Source organism: Eurosta solidaginis, chromosome 4 (assembly GCF_040869045.1).
Source record: "Eurosta solidaginis isolate ZX-2024a chromosome 4, ASM4086904v1, whole genome shotgun sequence".
In the NCBI taxonomy this organism is placed as follows: domain Eukaryota; kingdom Metazoa; phylum Arthropoda; class Insecta; order Diptera; family Tephritidae; genus Eurosta; species Eurosta solidaginis.
In genome coordinates, this window is record NC_090322.1 from 80,497,830 (window position 1) to 80,515,935 (window position 18,106).

Genomic DNA, 18,106 nt, shown 5'->3' on the forward strand with positions numbered 1-18,106 from the left:
AAAAGACTTCACAAAGACAGTGAGGCCTTCTACATCTGAAATTAGTTTTCCCTAAATTGAGCAATGCCAAGATTAAAGAAGGTACTTATAAAGATTCTCCTCCCTTTACTATTTAAAAAAAAGTGTTATCCAAATGTATTATTACGATAATGAATTGCAGGCATTTTCATTGGACCACAAATTCGTAAGCTTATGGTAGATGAAGTTTTCGTTGAAAAATTGAACCAAGTGGAGAAAAGAGCTTAGTTTTATTTCTTTATGTAAAAACTGTGTTGGAAACGTAAGAAGTGCTAACTATGTTGAGGTGGTCCATGAATTTTTGGAAGCGTATGGAGAAATGGGATGCAACATGTCTATAAAAATAAATTTTTTGCACTCCCATTTGGAATTTTTCCCAGACAATCTCGTTCAATTTAGCGACGAACAATGAGAACGTTTTCATCAAGAGATATTGACGATTGAAAAATGGTTTGCAGGAAAGAACCAAGTGAGGATGTTAGCTAATTACTGCTGGTCACTTATACGTGACATACGCACGACATATCGAGCACAACACGCCACACATGTCGCGTATTACATATCTCGATCAATCATTCATTTGGTCGAGATTTAGAATACTTAATTCCACGAATCTCAACATTATCGACTATACACGTCAAAAATAATGTTGAATGGTGGAAGTGCAACTCTGTATACCCTTCCAGCCAAGTTTCGAACCGTTCCGTGTGGTGGCAGGTCACTTGTTGTGAAAACAAAGTTCACCACAAATCAAAAATTAATGTTTAGGACTACTTCGGCGACATCTACCGACATAAATCAGATTATAAAATGTACTAATGGCGCTAAAGCGCCAGCCACATCGCATGAATGCGTGCTAATTCCGTTTTTTCTTCATCTCTTTGCGCGCATAAGTATGTACTTATGGCCTTCAATTTTTAATTTCAATTAAATTTTATTTCAATAAAATGTTTTTTTTCTCTTTTGCGAAAATATATTAGAGATCATTTTTTTTTGGTTTATGCCACCCAAACAACATTCCGCCAACCTCAATTGGGCATGATCAATGATACCAATATTCTTTCAGATCATGACCCGTTACCAAACCTTATTGACCAAGTTAGAGGGAGGCGCAAAGCGTTTCGACGTCGAGTGCAATAGCAAATATCGCTGCAAACGGTGCCAGCAAAAGCACCACACCACGCTCCATCTAGATGAGCGTCTATCTGAACGCGATGATGCAACAACCATTGGCGACGACAACCCGTCCGATGACACGTTGCCAATCCACCTAATGGGGCCGACAAAGTCCTGGGCTAAGCAGGTGGAGGAAGAGAGAGTGAAAATGGAGGAAGAGAAAAAAAAACAGAAATGAGACCGTCAACGAGCAGGAACGGGATGCGCAGTTTCCGGCCGCTGTTGCAGCACGACGTGTGAAGTTTGATCAGGATCTACATTTTGGTGAGCACGCAGCCGCAATTGTTCTGAGAATTCAGAGCCGTAACAAAATCCTCAAATCCCTCGCTGGCAGTACCTGGGGAAAAGATAAAGAAACGCTAATGACTACATACAAAGCAATTAGCCAGCCGATTACGTGCTACGCGTCACCCACATGGTCGCCAAGCCCAAAAATTACCCACTGGAAGAAACTACAGGCCTGCCAAAATACTGCTCTCAGAATCGCACGGGCTGTCTACTTATGTCCCCAGAACACCATCCCAACAGACACCTGATTGATGAACCAGCACCGCCTAGGGGCTTGTGAAGTCATCTCCGTAAGCATTTTGAGGAAATACGGCACCTGAGAACCCAGCCGTATGAAGCGAAAAAACACAAGCAGGTCCTTGGTGAACTCCATAAACAGGCGTCGGACCTTTATGCCGGGAATTGCCCGGTGAATCCAGTACTTAAAGAAAAGTATCGAAAACTCGCGGAAGAGGAACGCATACTCCCCAGGGAAACGCGTGTCACTCTTGCTCAACTTCGTTCTGGATACTGTAACAGGTTAAACTCTTACCTATCCAGAATCAACCCCCCACATACAAAATGTATGCCTCGCTTGCAATGTGTCCCCACATGACACCAACCATCTCTTTAATTGTAATGTGGAAACAACGCCTCTAACACCCCTTTCCTTATGGTCCATCCCTGTTGAAACGGCAAGTTTCCTTGGACTCCCGTTAGAGGATATTGATGACAATTTGTGATCGGTCGCGGCTATTAGGTGGGGCGAGCATTGCTACAACAACAACAACACAACCAATCGGACTTTTGTGATCTTGTGCGGGATTTGGAATTGTCTACAAGGCAAACAGAGAAGTTGGCCTCTCGATTGAAGCAGTGGAATTTGGTAGAACATGACTTCAAAGTCAAGATAAAGATCTAACATCGTTTGAACGAGTTTTTGATACTGATGATACCGACAATAATCTGGTGTATTGCGTTGATGTGGATAAATTGTTCACCGCACTCGATCACGAGCATTCCGCACGCGAGCACGCTTCCCAAGGCAGTCGGTTCTATGTACCGGAGCGACTCGGAATTTTTCCCGACCAAGGACTGTCATTTCAGTGTGACCCCATTTAATTTGTTTCGTCCCTCCCACAAATTGTCATCCTCCCAGCAGCTCCTTGCAGCAGGACTGCTACATATTCTCTTACTCCGGGAAGGTATCGAACCCAATCCGGGTCCGTCTCCTGACCTCGGTCCTGAGAAATGGTTTTGCTGCATTTGCCAGAAAAGAATCTTTTTAGGACGGTCATACTCTGTTCAGTGTGTCTCGTGCAAGGGATGGTTGCATCGGACAGGTTGTTCTGGGCTTGATCCCAAAACCCGACGTCCACGTAACTCTTAGTCCCTACCTCCGTTTGCACAGTCTGCCAGCACAGAATATATAGGTTTGCGACATCCGCTCAATGCAGCTCCTGCCACTTTCCTAGATGTTCTGGTCTCCGCGACGGCAACCCCTCGACGAGTTTCATCGCGCCATGTTGCCAGGTCGCAAACCCAAATCATCCGGGTACCCCAATGCTTGCCCAAGGGCGCCCAGTCCCAAGGCCACAACAGCAATTGCGTCCTGGCCTTCCACAACCTAGGCGTAGTCACCCGTCACTTACCCCTAGAGTGGCGGCCTCACCGCTCATGCACTTCAGAATTCTGCAGTTAAACTGTAATGGACTAACTGGGAAGATTACGGAGATAGTCGATTTCATGAAGCGGCACAACATCCGCATTGCTGCGATTCAAGAGACTAAACTCACAGCAAGATCTGCATTGCAGACCTGCTCTGGGTATAATGTCCACAGGAAGGACCGCGAGAGCGGAAATGGAGGCGGCCTCGCGTTTATTATACACCACTCTGTGCAATATCATATATTTGATCCTGGCATCGACCGCAGGGACAAAGTCTTATAACGTCAAGGCCTATCTGTTCGGTCAGGCGATGCAAATCTAGAAATCATCAACATCTACATCCCTCCTGTCACCTGTTGCCCCAGTGGATACCGCCCTTAAATCGAGGCCTTACTCACTGGCAACAATCGCATTATCTTAGGCGATTTCAATGCCCATCACGACCTATGGCATTCAAACTTGCGGGCGGACAGTAGGGGTGAGATGTTGGCGGATCAAATAGAAGAAACGACGTTCTGCACAATAAACGGAGACGCCCCCACACGTATGGTAGGAAGCTGTCATAGCTCGCCAGATATCTCAATCGTGAGCGCAGAACTCGTAAACTGCGTCAACTGGCAGCCGATGGTAACATTGGCATCCGACCACCTGTCCATACCTATTTCGTTCGAGCGTACCGCCGACTTCATCGTCACCGAAAAACGCACTTTCATAAACTTCAAAAAAGGAAAATGGGAAGAATATAAATCTGCAACAGACAGCAGCTTTGCTGCCCTCCCTATCCCGACTGATGCCCGCCAAGGGGAGCGTGCCTTCCGTAAGGTCATTGAATCCGCCTCGGCACATTTAATTCCCGCCGGGAGAATTCCCGAAATCCGGCCCCACTTCCCGGCGGAGGCCGCGAGCTTAGCGAGGGAACGCGACCTTATAAGACAGCTTGATCCAGGCGACCCCCAAATAAGGGATATAAACCAACGCATCATATTGCTTGTGGACGAACACAAGCGTGCGAAATGGGAAGAGCACCTAAGAGGTTGTAACCTCTCTACCGGTGTAGGTAAACTGTGGTCCACCGTAAAGTCCCTATCGAATCCGACTAAGCACAAAGACAAAGTTTCCATCGCCTTTGGCGATAAGGTGCTGTCGGATGCGCAAAAATGCGCGAGCGCTTTCTGCCGACAATATATAATGCATCCTACGGTCGACAAAGATAGACGGACCATCACCGCTAGAGAGGTTGAGGACGCCATTGGTCGCGCTAAACCATCCAAAGCTGTGGGCCCAGACGGCATAGCCATGCCGATGTTTAAAAACCTAGGGAAAGAGGGTTTCAAATATCTAGTGCATGTCTTCAACCTGTCTGTCTCCACCTTTGCCATACCCGAGAAATGGAAAATGGCCAAGGTGGTCCCGCTACTAAAGCCTGGGAAACCAGCTAACGTAGGTGAGTCATATCGTCCGATATCTCTCCTATCGCCAGCGGCAAATACGCTTGAAGCCATTTTGCTCCCTTATTTCCAAGCACATTTGCAGCTAGCCCCTCATCAGCATGGCTTCAGAAAACTCTATAGCACTACCTCCGCGCTAAATGTCATTAGCACCCAGATAAATTGCGGTTTGAATCAATACCCCCACCATAGAACAGTACTCGTAGCGCTAGACCTATCAAAAGCCTTTGATACGGTCAACCATGGCTCATTACTGCAAGACCTGGAAGGGTCTACCCTTCCCCCATGTCTTAAAAGGTGGACCGCAAATTATCTGGGTGGTCGGCAGGCATCGGTGCAATTCAGAAACGAAACATCAAAACCAAGGAGAATTAAACAAGGGGTGCCACAGGGTGGTGTCCTATCCCCACTTTTGTTTAATTTCTACATATCTAAGCTACCTTCACCACCGGAAGGAGTCACAATCGTTTCCTACGCCGATGACTGCACAATAATGGCCACAGGCCCAGGCCCAGAGATCGATGAGCTATGCAATAAAATAAACGGATATCTCCCTGATCTCTCCAGTTTTTTCGCCTCGCGAAACCTGGAATTGTCACCGAATAAATCATCCGCGACCTTATTTACAACATGGACGCCCCAAATGTCGACCATATTGAACATCCACGTCGATGGCACTACGCTACTGACTGTCATACACCCCAAAAATCCTGGGTGTGACGTTTGATCAGGATCTACATTTTGGTGCGCACGCAACCGCAATTGTTCCGAGAATTCAGAGCCGTAATAAAATCCTCAAATCCCTTGCTGGCAGTACCTGGGGAAAAGATAAAGAAACGCTCATGACCACATACAAAGCAATTAGCCAGCCGATTACGTGCTACGCGTCACCCATATGGTCGCCAAGCCTAAAAACTACCCACTGGAAGAAACTACAAGCCTGCCAAAATACTGCTCTCAGAATCGCCACGGGCTGTCTTCTTATGTCCCCAGAACAGCATCTGCATAATGAGGCGAGAATACTCCCCATCAGGGAGAGAAATGAGATGCTGACCAAACAGTTTCTGTTGAATACCCAGAAACCTGGGCATCCCAACAGACATCTGATTGACGAACCAGCACCGCCTAGGGGCCTAAGGAGTCATCTCCGTAAGCATTTTGAGGAAATACGGCACCTGAGAACCCAGCCGTATGAAGCGAAAAAACACAAGCAGGTCCTTGGTGAACTCCATAGACAGGCGTCGCACCTTTATGTCGGGAATTGCCCGGTGAATCCAGTACTTGAAGAAAAATATCCAGAACTCGCGGAAGAGGAACGCATACTCCCCAGGGAAACGCGTGTCACTCTTGCTCAACTTCGTTCTGGATATTGTAACAGGTTAAACTCTTACCTATCCAGAATCAACCCCGACATACAAAATGTATGCCCCGCTTGCAATGTGTCCCCACATGACACCAACCATATCTTTAATTGTAATGTGGAACCAACGCCTCTAACACCCCTTTCCTTATGGTCCACCCCTGTTGAAACGGCAAGTTTCCTTGGACTCCCGTTAGAGGATATTAGCCGTGTTTTTTAACACGCGTATATCCGTTTACGCTTAAACTTTATATTGACTGTTAGTCGACAAACTATAAATACACCTCTGAAATTGCTGCGCATAAATTTTGTCCTACTAAATTTCAATACGCATTATACTCAGATGTAACTGAAATATGTGTCTCTGTTTCACCCTCTACACTAATTCTATGTATTCTATGTGTGTCCACAATTCATCGCAACTGATTCAGCTATATGTTATACCCTATGGCCATCAGAGCGTTGCGTCTCCACTTTTCGGTACACCCTGTTGCTGTAGCTAGTTGTTTAACCACAGCCGCTAGATGGGTCTCCTAAGCATTATCTAAGCGAAGATAGGCGTTTTTTAACACGCGCAAACGAAACGTATACGCGCGTGTTAAAAAACACGGCTATTGATGACAATTTGTGATCGGTCGCGGCTATTAGGTGGGGCGAGCATTGCTACAACAACAACAACAACACGAGCATTGCCCGCAAGATTGGCGATTGTTTCTTGACGGTTCTTGCGAAAGTATCTATTATTTTGTGTATGTGAGAGAACAAAAATCAAGTAAGTATCATTCGAAAATTAATTCCCAATTCACTAATATCATAGGCTTGAAAGCAGTACTGTTGCACAACAACAATCAGCTACCATCTGTTCCCGTAGCATACGCCACTGATATGAAAGAAACATACCAAACAATGGAGAAGATTCTTCGATTAATTAATTACAATAAGTATCACTGGCAGATTGTTTCGGATCTTAAAGTCCTGACAATTCTATTCGGAATGCAAGGAGGCTACACCAAAAATCTATGTTAAGGAAAGGGGTGTTAGAGGCGTTGGTTCCACATTACAATTAAAGAGATGGTTGGTGTCATGTGGGGACACATTGCAAGCGGGGCATACATTTTGTATGTCGGGGTTAATTCTGGATAGGTAAGAGTTTAACCTGTTACAATATCCAGAACGAAGTTGAGCAACAGTGACACGCGTTTCCCTGGGGAGTATGCGTTCCTCTTCCGCGAGTTCTGGATATTTTTCTTCAAGTACTGGATTCACCGGGCAATTCCCGACATAAAGGTGCGACGCCTGTCTATGGAGTTCACCAAGGACCTGCTTGTGTTTTTTCGCTTCATACGGCTGGGTTCTCAGGTGCCGTATTTCCTCAAAATGCTTACGGAGATGACTCCTTAGGCCCCTAGGCGGTGCTGGTTCGTCAATCAGATGTCTGTTGGGATGCCCAGGTTTCTGGGTATTCAACAGAAACTGTTTGGTCAGCATCTCATTTCTCTCCCTGATGGGGAGTATTCTCGCCTCATTATGCAGATGGTGTTCTGGGGACATAAGAAGACAGCCCGTGGCGATTCTGAGAGCAGTATTTTGGCAGGCTTGTAGTTTCTTCCAGTGGGTAGTTTTTAGGCTTGGCGACCATATGGGTGACGCGTAGCACGTAATCGGCCGGCTAATTGCTTTGTATGTGGTCATGAGCGTTTCTTTATCTTTTCCCCAGGTACTGCCAGCAAAGGATTTGAGGATTTTATTACGGCTCTGAATTCTCGGAACAATTGCGGTTGCGTGCGCACCAAAATGTAGATCCTGATCAAACGTCACACCCAGGATTTTGGGGTGTATGACAGTCGGTAGCGTAGTGCCATCGACGTGGATGTTCAATATGGTCGACATTTGGGGCGTCCATGTTGTAAATAAGGTCGCGGAAGATTTATTCGGTGACAATTCCAGGTTTCGCGAGGCGAAAAAACTGGAGAGATAAGGGAGATATCCGTTTATTTTATTGCATAGCTCATCGATCTCTGGGCCTGGGCCTGTGGCCATTATTGTGCAGTCATCGGCGTAGGAAACGATTGTGACTCCTTCCGGTGGTGAAGGTAGCTTAGATATGTAGAAATTAAACAGAAGTGGGGATAGGACACCACCCTGTGGCACCCCTTGTTTAATTCTCCTTGGTTTTGATGTTTCGTTTCTGAATTGCACCGATGCCTGCCGACCACCCAGATAATTTGCGGTCCACCTTTTAAGACATGGGGGAAGGGTAGACCCTTCCAGGTCTTGCAGTAATGAGCCATGGTTGACCGTATCAAAGGCGCTTGATAGGTCTAGCGCTACGAGTACTGTTCTATGGTGGGGGTATTGATTCAAACCGCAATGTGTCTGGGTGCTAATGACATTTAGCGCGGAGGTAGTGCTATAGAGTTCTCTGAAGCCATGCTGATGAGGGGCTAGCTGCAAATGTGCTTGGAAATAAGTGAGCAAAATGGCTTCAAGCGTCTTTGCCACTGGCGATAGGAGAGATATCGGACGATATGACTCACCTACGTTAGCTGGTTTCCCAGGCTTTAGTAGCGGGACCACCTTGGCCATTTTCCATTTCTCGGGTATGGCAAAGGTGGAGAGAGACAGGTTGAAGACATGCGCTAGATATTTGAAACCCTCTTTCCCTAGGTTTTTAAGCATCGGCATGGATATGCCGTCTGTGCTTTGGATGGTTTAGCGCGACCAATGGCGTCCTCAACCTCTCTAGCGGTGATGGTGATTGGTGACGCGCTGAATTTGTGTTTATGTGCGTGTCTATTGGCTCTCCGTCTATCTTTGTCGACCGTAGGATGCATTATATATTGTCGGCAGAAAGCGCTCGCGCATTTTTCCGCATCCGACAGTACCTTATCGCCAAAGGCGATGGAAACTTTGTCTTTGTGCTTAGTTGGATTCGATGGGGACTTTACGGTGGACCAAAGTTTACCTACACCGGTAGAGAGGTTACAACCTCTTAGGTGCTCTTCCCATTTCGCACGCTTGTGTTCGTCCACAAGCAATCTGATGCGTTGGTTTATATCCCTTATTTGGGGGTCGCCTGGATCAAGCTGTCTTATAAGGTCGCGTTCCCTCGCTAAGCTCGCGGCCTCCGCCGGGAAGTGGGGCCGGATTTCGGGAATTCTCCCGGCGGGAATGAAATGTGCCGAGGCGGATTCAATGACCTTACGGAAGGCACACTCCCCTTGGCGGGCATCAGTCGGGATAGGGAGGGCAGCAAAGCGGCACTGTTGCGTCGAAACGCGTAGGTATGAAAAAACAATAAATTTTTGTTTTATTACCAAAACGGGCGAAACCGTTGGTTTGTAATTAAAACAACTCAACTTTAAGACAGGTCAACCCTGTTTGGCATTACAAATTACAACATATTTCAGTTGAAGTTGAAATGATGCTGCCAACGTAAAAAAGAAATGATTTGACAGGTAAATGAACAGCTGATCAATTTGTGGCGGAAATTTAAGCATTTAAAAAAGTGATTTTATTATTAATAGCAAAATCGATATTAGCTTATATTTATTTTATAACGAGGGAAATGTTGGTGACAAAATTGGCATGTCGCGAATATGTTTAAAGTGTGAAATGATGAGCTTCTAATGAAGTTATTTCGCAGATTTGTAAGTTATTTTCGGTTAACTAAGGAAACATTTTGCTCCTTACTAAACAAAATGAAGGACCATTTCCGCAAAACCGTTCGAGGCACCGTACCCCTATTTTAAAATTATGCGATGCACTCCCATTCCTTTTTGACAGCAGCAATCAAAAATGCTGTTGAAATGATTTAAGTGTTGGACTGGACAGCATCTACAGTTTTTAAAGAGGTTTTAGGTATTATTGAGGAGCATATTTGAGAGAAGTGGATTAAAACCCAAATGACTGCAGAGGAACAAAGCGCTTCAAAAATCGCATTTTACTCAGACAGGATTCCCAGGAGTAGTGGGTTGTATCGATGGGACTCACGTTCGCATAATTTCACCTATTTTGGCTGCATCCCAACTGCGGCTTGCCTCGTCCTCGTCCTCGGAATGTCGCTCCATAAGGTCAATAGGTTTTTCAATGTAATCCTTCGCTTAAACCTTGTTTTTTTAATAAATGTGCATAAAATTGCTAATTATAAAATTGGTTTAAATTCATTTTAAAAGATTTAACTACCCGCTTTCAATTTTTTTTTTCATATAATATTTTTTCCAAACAACTTCAAAATTCTCTGAGACAACTGGTGGTAATTATCAGTTGTCAGATTTTGATGTCTTTGACAACTACACCAATACCAGGTTGTAAACGGTAATGCCACAAAAAGTTGAGTTTCTGGATTAGGTCGGAATCTGACCGCTAATTTTTCAGTCTCTTATAACTGGTATTGCATCACTCGTACTTCGCTTTATTGTTTACTTAGAACAGTTGGATTCATAGCATATTAAGTTGCCTTGATTGCTAGCCACTAAATTATCTGCTCGTGGAAACGATTAAAACATTGGTATAATTTATCGTTTTACCTTTTTTTCTTCATACATATTTTTTTTATTTGTCCGAAGTGGAGTTTTTGCTTTTGGTTTATATTAAAAGCATACCCTTCGCGCTGGAGTCGAGAAAATTACATTTTCAGATTAAATTTTTTGGAACTTTTTCTTCAGAAGTTTACCGAAGAAATACCAAGGAATTTAGAAGCATAGTAGTAGTACAAATATGCCAGCATTTTTTTTTTTTTGGAGTAAAGCTGTGAACTCAATGCCTAGCCGTCGCGTTTTTCATTGTGTCTACAGCATAACGCGTTTGCAATTGTCGAAAAATTAAATAATACTCTCAGCTATTTATACCCTACAGAGTAGTCGACCTTTTAATAAATATTAATTGATTAAAAAAAATTTTTTTTTATAGCACTTACTCTATTATTTTGATTTTTTTTACTCGGAACTTGGAGAAGTTCTTAAATTTAGTTTTGCCGTTCGAGTGCATATACTTAGGTTTTTTTTTTTACTAATTTTTGTGGATAATGCCAGTGACTCATAGTCCAGAGCGCGGTTCCCCTAGGATAGATTTAGATAATATGAACAATTCAATCTGTGTGATTTGCAGCGAAGCCCTGCAAGCGGACAGTGATAATGTTGAAACTGTGTGTAAGCATGATTTTCACACAAATTGTATCCGTGCGTGGTTAGAGAAGAACTCCACTTGTCCAGTATGTCGAGCCACAGGCGAATTGTCGGATTTGAACATAACATCTGGTGGTGTTGCAAACGTGCTTGAGTCGGATACTCATGCAACAGGCGCTATACCGCGAGAAAAGCGTAATCCCCGTAGGGAAGCACAAAGCCAACAGCGGTTAACGGCATCTTCTGGTCATGGAGCTCAGGCAAGCCCAATAAATAGGCAAACTACGAACGCTTACCAGCCACCAAACTCTAACAGTGTCTCGGAGACTAGGGTGCAACAGATTATACGTGAGTCCACGAATGATTTTCGTGGTCAAATCATGGCATCCATTACCAATGAAGTACAAAATTTATTTAAAATTTAAATATTAATAGGAACGTAGATAGAATCCCATCCTACCAATGAACGTCTTGATGAGCCACCAGTATGGCCACGCGACACTCCGTACGAGGAACGCCCTATAAATAGACCTTCTAACCCTAGCCCAGGAGAATCGTTGGGAACATCACGGATTCCTTTGGCTAATGAAAAACTATCGAATCTGATAAGAAATTGGCAGATTAGGTTCAGTGGCTCCAACGATGCCATATCCATCGACCAATTTATATATCGGATAAATACCCTTACATCTCTTCACTTGAATGGAAATTTTATTCTGTTATGTCAGCATGTGCATTCGTTATTCGAGGGAAAAGCTCTGCAATGGTTTTGGCGGTATCGTCAAAACAGCGAGAATATCGATTGGCTTGACTTATATGAGGCCATGCGACGCCAATTCAAAGATTTCTCAACTGACTCGGAGATTAAAGATGACATAAGAAAGAGGAAACAGAAACCGACCGAACTTTTTGATGACTTTTTAGATAACATTATGAGCATATGTGACAGATTAAGGTATCCTATGAACGATTCCGATTTAGTTGAGACACTTATGCGAAATATAAAGCCTGACTTCCGACACGAGTTGCTACATCTGGACATACGCGATATCGTTACTTTGCGAAGAGAGGCTCGAAGGCATGAAAATCTCTTTCGTGATTATAACGGCGGAGAAGATCATATTGATGACGCTAGGGTGGATCTTGCAGCAATAGATTCTAGTGAAAGCAAATGTTGGAACTGTGAGGAAGTTGGTCATCGATATCACGACTGTTTGAAGATGCGACGAATCTTTTGTTATGGCTGTGGTGCAGCTGACACTTACAAGCCTTCTTGCCCAAAATGCACGTCGGAAAACCCAAGGAGGGATGTTCGTCAGACTACAGACGGACACCCAACTTATCGACCTCGGAAATAAACTACAGCGTTGTGACTGAGAGTTGTAATAATACTATACGCCTATCGAAAGTTTATACGAAAATACCCGATGTTACTGATAAAACCATACCGTCAAACAAATCCTGTGAGTGCGATGGTCCGGTTGCGCGCGTTGTGGACAATCCCGTGTTTCATCTGTATCATATCCGTTTGGCAGAATATAAGCGAGCAAGAGCTCGAATATTTGCAGGTTTGTCACAGTCACGTTCCAGGTCAAGATCGAGTAATCGTATGCGAACATATTGGCAGCGTAAAAAGGAAATGTGTAAGCATGTTATATCGTCAATTGTGGCTAATGGGTCGGATATTAAACCCTACGCTAACTTATCACTTTTTTGAACAAGTTATTTGGCATTGCTGGATAGCGGAGCCAATAAAAGTTGTATAGGGTCGCATTTAGCTAAAGAGATTTTAGATAATCCGGACATGAAATATAGGAAATTCTCTGGAATAGTTAGAACTGCCGATGGGAAAAAGCAAAATGTAGCAGGGTAGATTAGCCTTAAAATATCCTTTAATGAACATGAGCATAATTTTGAATTTTTGATTGTACCCACGGTAGCGAATAACCTGATTTGCGGCATGAATTTCTGGCAGACATTTGCTTTAAAAGTATCGGTAGAAGCGAGTTTATGGCAGTTGTCTGCAGAAGAAGAAGAAGAAGAAACGGAAGTAGTACAGCTTTTATCAATGCCGAGACGTCAGTTAGCAGTAGCGATAGCCGCTTTTCCTTCGTTTGAGAAAGAAGGCCTAGGCACCACAAACCTGATTGAACATTCCATAGACACGGGAATATCTACCCCAGTGAAACAGAGGTATTACCCCATTTCACCAGGTATGGAGAATATTCTCTGCAAAGAAATAGACCGCATGTTACAATTAGGCGTTATAGAGGAAGCTGAAGGATCGCCATGCTTTTCACCAGGAGTATTAATCGTGAAGCCAGGGAAAGCCAGATTCTGTTTAGACTCCCGTAAACTAAATGAGTTAGCGGTTAAAGATGCATATCCGATACCTAATATCGACGGTCTTTTATGGAGGTTGCCTCCCGTACGAATCATTTCGAAGATTGACCTTAAGGATGATTTTTGGCAAATTCATTTGTCGCCAGAATCTAAGCCAAAAACTGCTTTCTCTGTACCCAATCGACCGTTGTATCAGATCACGCGTATGCCATTTGGCCTATACAACGCGCCGCAGACAATGTGCCGATTGATGGACAAAGTGATTCCATACACCTTAAAATGCACGTTTTTGTTTATCTGGATGACTTGCTGGTCGTTTCGCAATCTTTCGAAGAACACGTCACCCATTTATTGGAAGTAGCCACCCAAATAAGGAAAGCAGGGCTAACAATAAACGTTAGTAAAAGTAGTTTTGGGTTAGGTAAAGTTAAATATTTAGGTTTAGTTGTAGGTAATGGTTCGCTCTCAGTCGATCCTGATAAGGTTGAAGCGATCACCAATTATCCCGCACCCAAAAATGTACGCCACATCTGCCAGTTTTTAGGAATGACGGGGTGGTACCGACGCTTTATTTCCGACTATGGAAGTCTGACATTTCCGCTTACAGAATTGCTGACGAAGAAAAAACCGCTCAGATGGAGTACTGAGGCTCAAAGTTTATTTGAAGCGGTCAATGAGAAGCTTACTACAGCTCCCTTTTTATTGCATCCCGATTACGCGAAGCCATTCATAGTCCAATGTGACGCAAGCCAGTGCGGTGTTGGTGGTCTCTTGGCTCAATGTGATGAGAATGGAGATGAAAGGCCTATTGCCTTTATGTCCCATAAACTGAATAAAGCCCAAAGGAACTATACCGTCACCGAATTGGAGTGTCTCGCGGTCGTATTAGCCATAAAAAAATTTAGAACTTACATTGAACGTCATGAATTTAAAGGGGTAACATACCACGCCAGTCTGAAATGGCTAATGCGACAGAAAGACTTGAGTGGGCGATTAGCAAGATGGGCTCTGAAACTTCAGGGTTTCAACTTTTCTATTGAACACAGAAAAGGGAGCGAAAATAAGGTAGCTGATGCACTATCGCGAATACACGAAGTTGACTCGATAAACATGGAAGCGTTAGAATTGGAAGTATTGCCAGAAATAGATCTGGATTCAGAATTATTTGAGGCTAGCGATTATAAGCAGTTACGAGATAAATTTTTACTGGCAGAATTACCAGACTATCGAGTAGTAGACAAATTTATCTACCATCGAACGTCGTTCGAAACTGAAGGCAGTTTACAACCCGACCCATGGAAACTTTTAGTACCTGAGGGACTTAGAAAGGATGTGATGTATAACACTCCCTCGGCAGCACATGGTGGAATAACCAAAACTCTAGAGCGCATAAGAAGAAATTTGTTTTGGCCGGGAATGTTTTTAGATGTGCGCAATTATGTTCTATTTTGCGAGTTGTGCAAAACATCGAAAACGCTGACATATGCCCTCTGCCCGCCAATGGGTCAGCTAGTAAGTAGCGAACGAGCGTTTGTATGTCGATCTCATAGGACCCTTTCCTAGATCCAAAAAAGGTAATATTGGTATCCTCATAGTGTTAGATCATTTTTCGAAGTTTAGCTTTTTGAAGCCGCTTAAAAAGTTTACATCGAACTTAATAATACAGTTTCTGAAGGAAAGTATATTTGATTGCTTTGGTGTGCCTGAAACTATAGTTTCGGATAATGACAGTCAGTTTGTGAGCAAAGATGTTACATCATTTCTGACTAAGTATGGCGTTACCCACGTAAAAACAGCAGTTTATTCCCCACAAGCAAATGCTTCGGAGCGAGTAAACCGGTCGATAATAGGGGCGTTGCGATCATACCTTCGAAAGGATTAGCGGAATTGGGATAGTTATATTAGTAGTATAAATAGCTCACTTCGGAATAGCATACATCATACTACAGGGAAATCACCCCATTTTATAGTTTTTGGACAGAATATGATGACTAATGGACACGATTACAAAGTGTTAAGGAACCTTGAAATTTTAAATGAAGCTACTGCGAAAATGAAACGCGAAGACGAATTCGCTATCCTTAGGGAAGATATTGCGAGAAGAGTACAGTCTCCCTATGACAAAAATGCTCGTTCCTATAATCTTAGAACCCGATTGCGTGATTTCAGACCGGGACAGTTAGTGGTAAGGAGAAATTTCACACAAAGTAACTTGGTGCAGTTCTTCAATTCCAAACTATCACCCAAATGAGTCAAAGCGAAGGTCATCAAAAGGGTAGGAAATTCATATTACATGCTAGAAGATGTAGATGGCAAAGGCAAGGGAACGTATCATGCCAAGGATATTTGGTAGCCAAATATCAATCTTATATTTTCGAAGATATTGAATTGCGGATAGTATTTATTTTTGGTGGTTGCAGTTGCTAACTTCCGCGTTTGCATCGTGTAGCATCTGTCTGGTTGGGGGGAATTTGTAGCGCTCATGCCAAATATACCCTACAGGGCCATTCGAGTATCGAATTGTTTTCTACATTAGGTGATATGGCGACAATAGAATAACTATTGGACGTGTTACAATAAATACCTATGTACATACTTTGTGCACAAACCATAGCGGGATAATCAGGCGATTTTTTTTTTTTTGAGAACAAAGAAAAAAATTGTTTTCTTAAAGTACTTGTGGCGCTACACGTTTCCGTCGGTCAGTTGGGTTTAGCATAAAACATTTAAACATTTTTTTGATATACGTCCTTCGTGCACTTTACTTCGTTAATTGGTAATTTCGACGTTCGCCAATAACCCAGCAAAAATCTAGTGACTGAAAATGGCGACCAACAACAAAATATCCCACATTGTTCCACAATTGTTAGTATGACAGAATGAGATGACCTATTTGAAATGTCCGATCCATATATGCTTGCCTTTTCTTACATGTTATGTACCCTCAAATACGTCACACAAATTTTCTGCGAATCCGCCATTTATTGTTTTCAGCTTGAAATCACAAGCGGAGCAACAGTAGAGTAATAAAAATTGATTTGCAAATAATTTCGGATATAATAAAAACTAAATTTAAATTAAGTGTTGTGTGCGCTACGGTATTTGCATTTTATATTAATACATTTATATTTTCCACGAAGGAACCAAAATCAAGTAAGTTTTAATGCGATATGGGAAAAGCCATTTTCTGGGAAATCTAACATCATTTTCCCATATCGCTACACATCCATACATTCATTTTCATTACTGGTGCTACAAAATCTGCATCGTTCAATCTGTTATATTGTAGGATTTGCTTTAATATAATTGAATTAATAAAAAATTATTATTTACAGGATATCGAAAATTTGTCCCCATTATCGGCAACAATCAATATTGGCAGGATTGGACAAGGTAAGTCCACTGTTGTGAAAGCTATTTCCGGAGTTCAAACGAAAAGCAATGCCACGACAGCAGCAGCAATAACCTATCTGCCAATGCCACAACAGTCGGGCTATCCACCACAACCTGGTCCACCTGGTTGCCCTCCACAACCTCAACATCCAGGCTATCCTCTACAACAACCAAGTGCACCAGGTGGTTACATGGGTCAAATGATGCCACCAACACATCCTGGACAGTCGCCAATGCCCAGTCAGCCACCCATGCCGGGTCAACCCCCAATACCCGGACGTCATTGTTATAATGTATGTTAATACAACTAATATATTTCAAATATTACTGATGATTATTTTTGTATTATTTTCTATAGCAACCACCTGCACCTGGTACTGGTATATATCAACAGCCGAAACAGTAGCCCAACGCCGTTTAGATCCCGATCAAATGCCTAATCCGATAAGCGTTATCGTTGAAAATCAAAATAGCATTGGTGGTGCTTTTATTACTAATGAACAGGGTTTATTACCACCATTGGTGACCACAAAATATGTGGTACAAGATCAGGGTAACTCCTCGCCACGTTACGTTAGGTATTGATATTCGAAATAATTTTTTCTTTGCCAATTACATTGATCTTTCTCGTTTGCAGGCCTTTTTGTATTGCATACCTGCAACAGCTGATTTAATAAAAACAACAGCTTTTTCCTTTACACTTACCATCTCACCAATGGCACGCACGGTTGAGGGTGAATATGAATTGTAAATTAAGGTGCATTGGGTCCAATTACATGTAATCGTTGCAAGGCTCATATGCAATTTGTAGATACTTGTCGTCGTTTCAATGTCTTATGTGTAAGGTAACAACAGATGATCAAAAAAATCTTTCACTTTTTCTTGTGTACATTGATCCATATTTTTTCTGAACAATGCCAACTGTATATTTGCAATATTTGGGCCACATCGGATGGCGTGTCGATAAATATGAACGTCCTGAACTTGTATTGGATACATATAAGTTTTTGTGTAAAAAATGTGTGGGTACCGATAGCTCTCAAGGTAAACCTCAACTCATATCCAACATCACTGCCTCGCAATCAATTGTGGACGCTGTACGCACTACATTGGCTCCACTCAGTATGGACAAGCATATTGTTGATTCCAGTGGTAAGGCCACAATTTCAAATGATGGTGCAACCATTATGAAACTATTGGATATTGTGCATCCAGCCGTAAAACTCTAGTCGACATCGCCAAATCTCAAGATGCTGAAGTAAGTTTTTGTTATATTAGAATGTGTTGTTATGTAAAAATGTTTCTCT

The 18,106-nt window shown here is 42.9% G+C and overlaps 1 protein-coding gene across 7 annotated transcripts in view; it reads left to right on the forward strand.

Moving 5' to 3' along the window:
• The window catches only part of LOC137250008 (cuticle collagen 144-like), a 283,350-nt gene that overhangs the window by 257,479 nt on the left and 7,765 nt on the right, over positions 1–18,106 (forward strand). For all 7 annotated transcript variants that reach the window (XM_067782185.1, XM_067782180.1, XM_067782182.1 and 4 more), the window contains 3 exons: positions 16,742–17,092; positions 17,158–17,377; positions 17,437–18,057. In XM_067782185.1, the coding sequence (XP_067638286.1) occupies positions 16,742–17,092; positions 17,158–17,205 (399 nt within the window). In that variant the 3' untranslated portion in view covers positions 17,206–17,377; positions 17,437–18,057. The remainder of the gene's footprint in view (positions 1–16,741; positions 17,093–17,157; positions 17,378–17,436; positions 18,058–18,106) is intronic.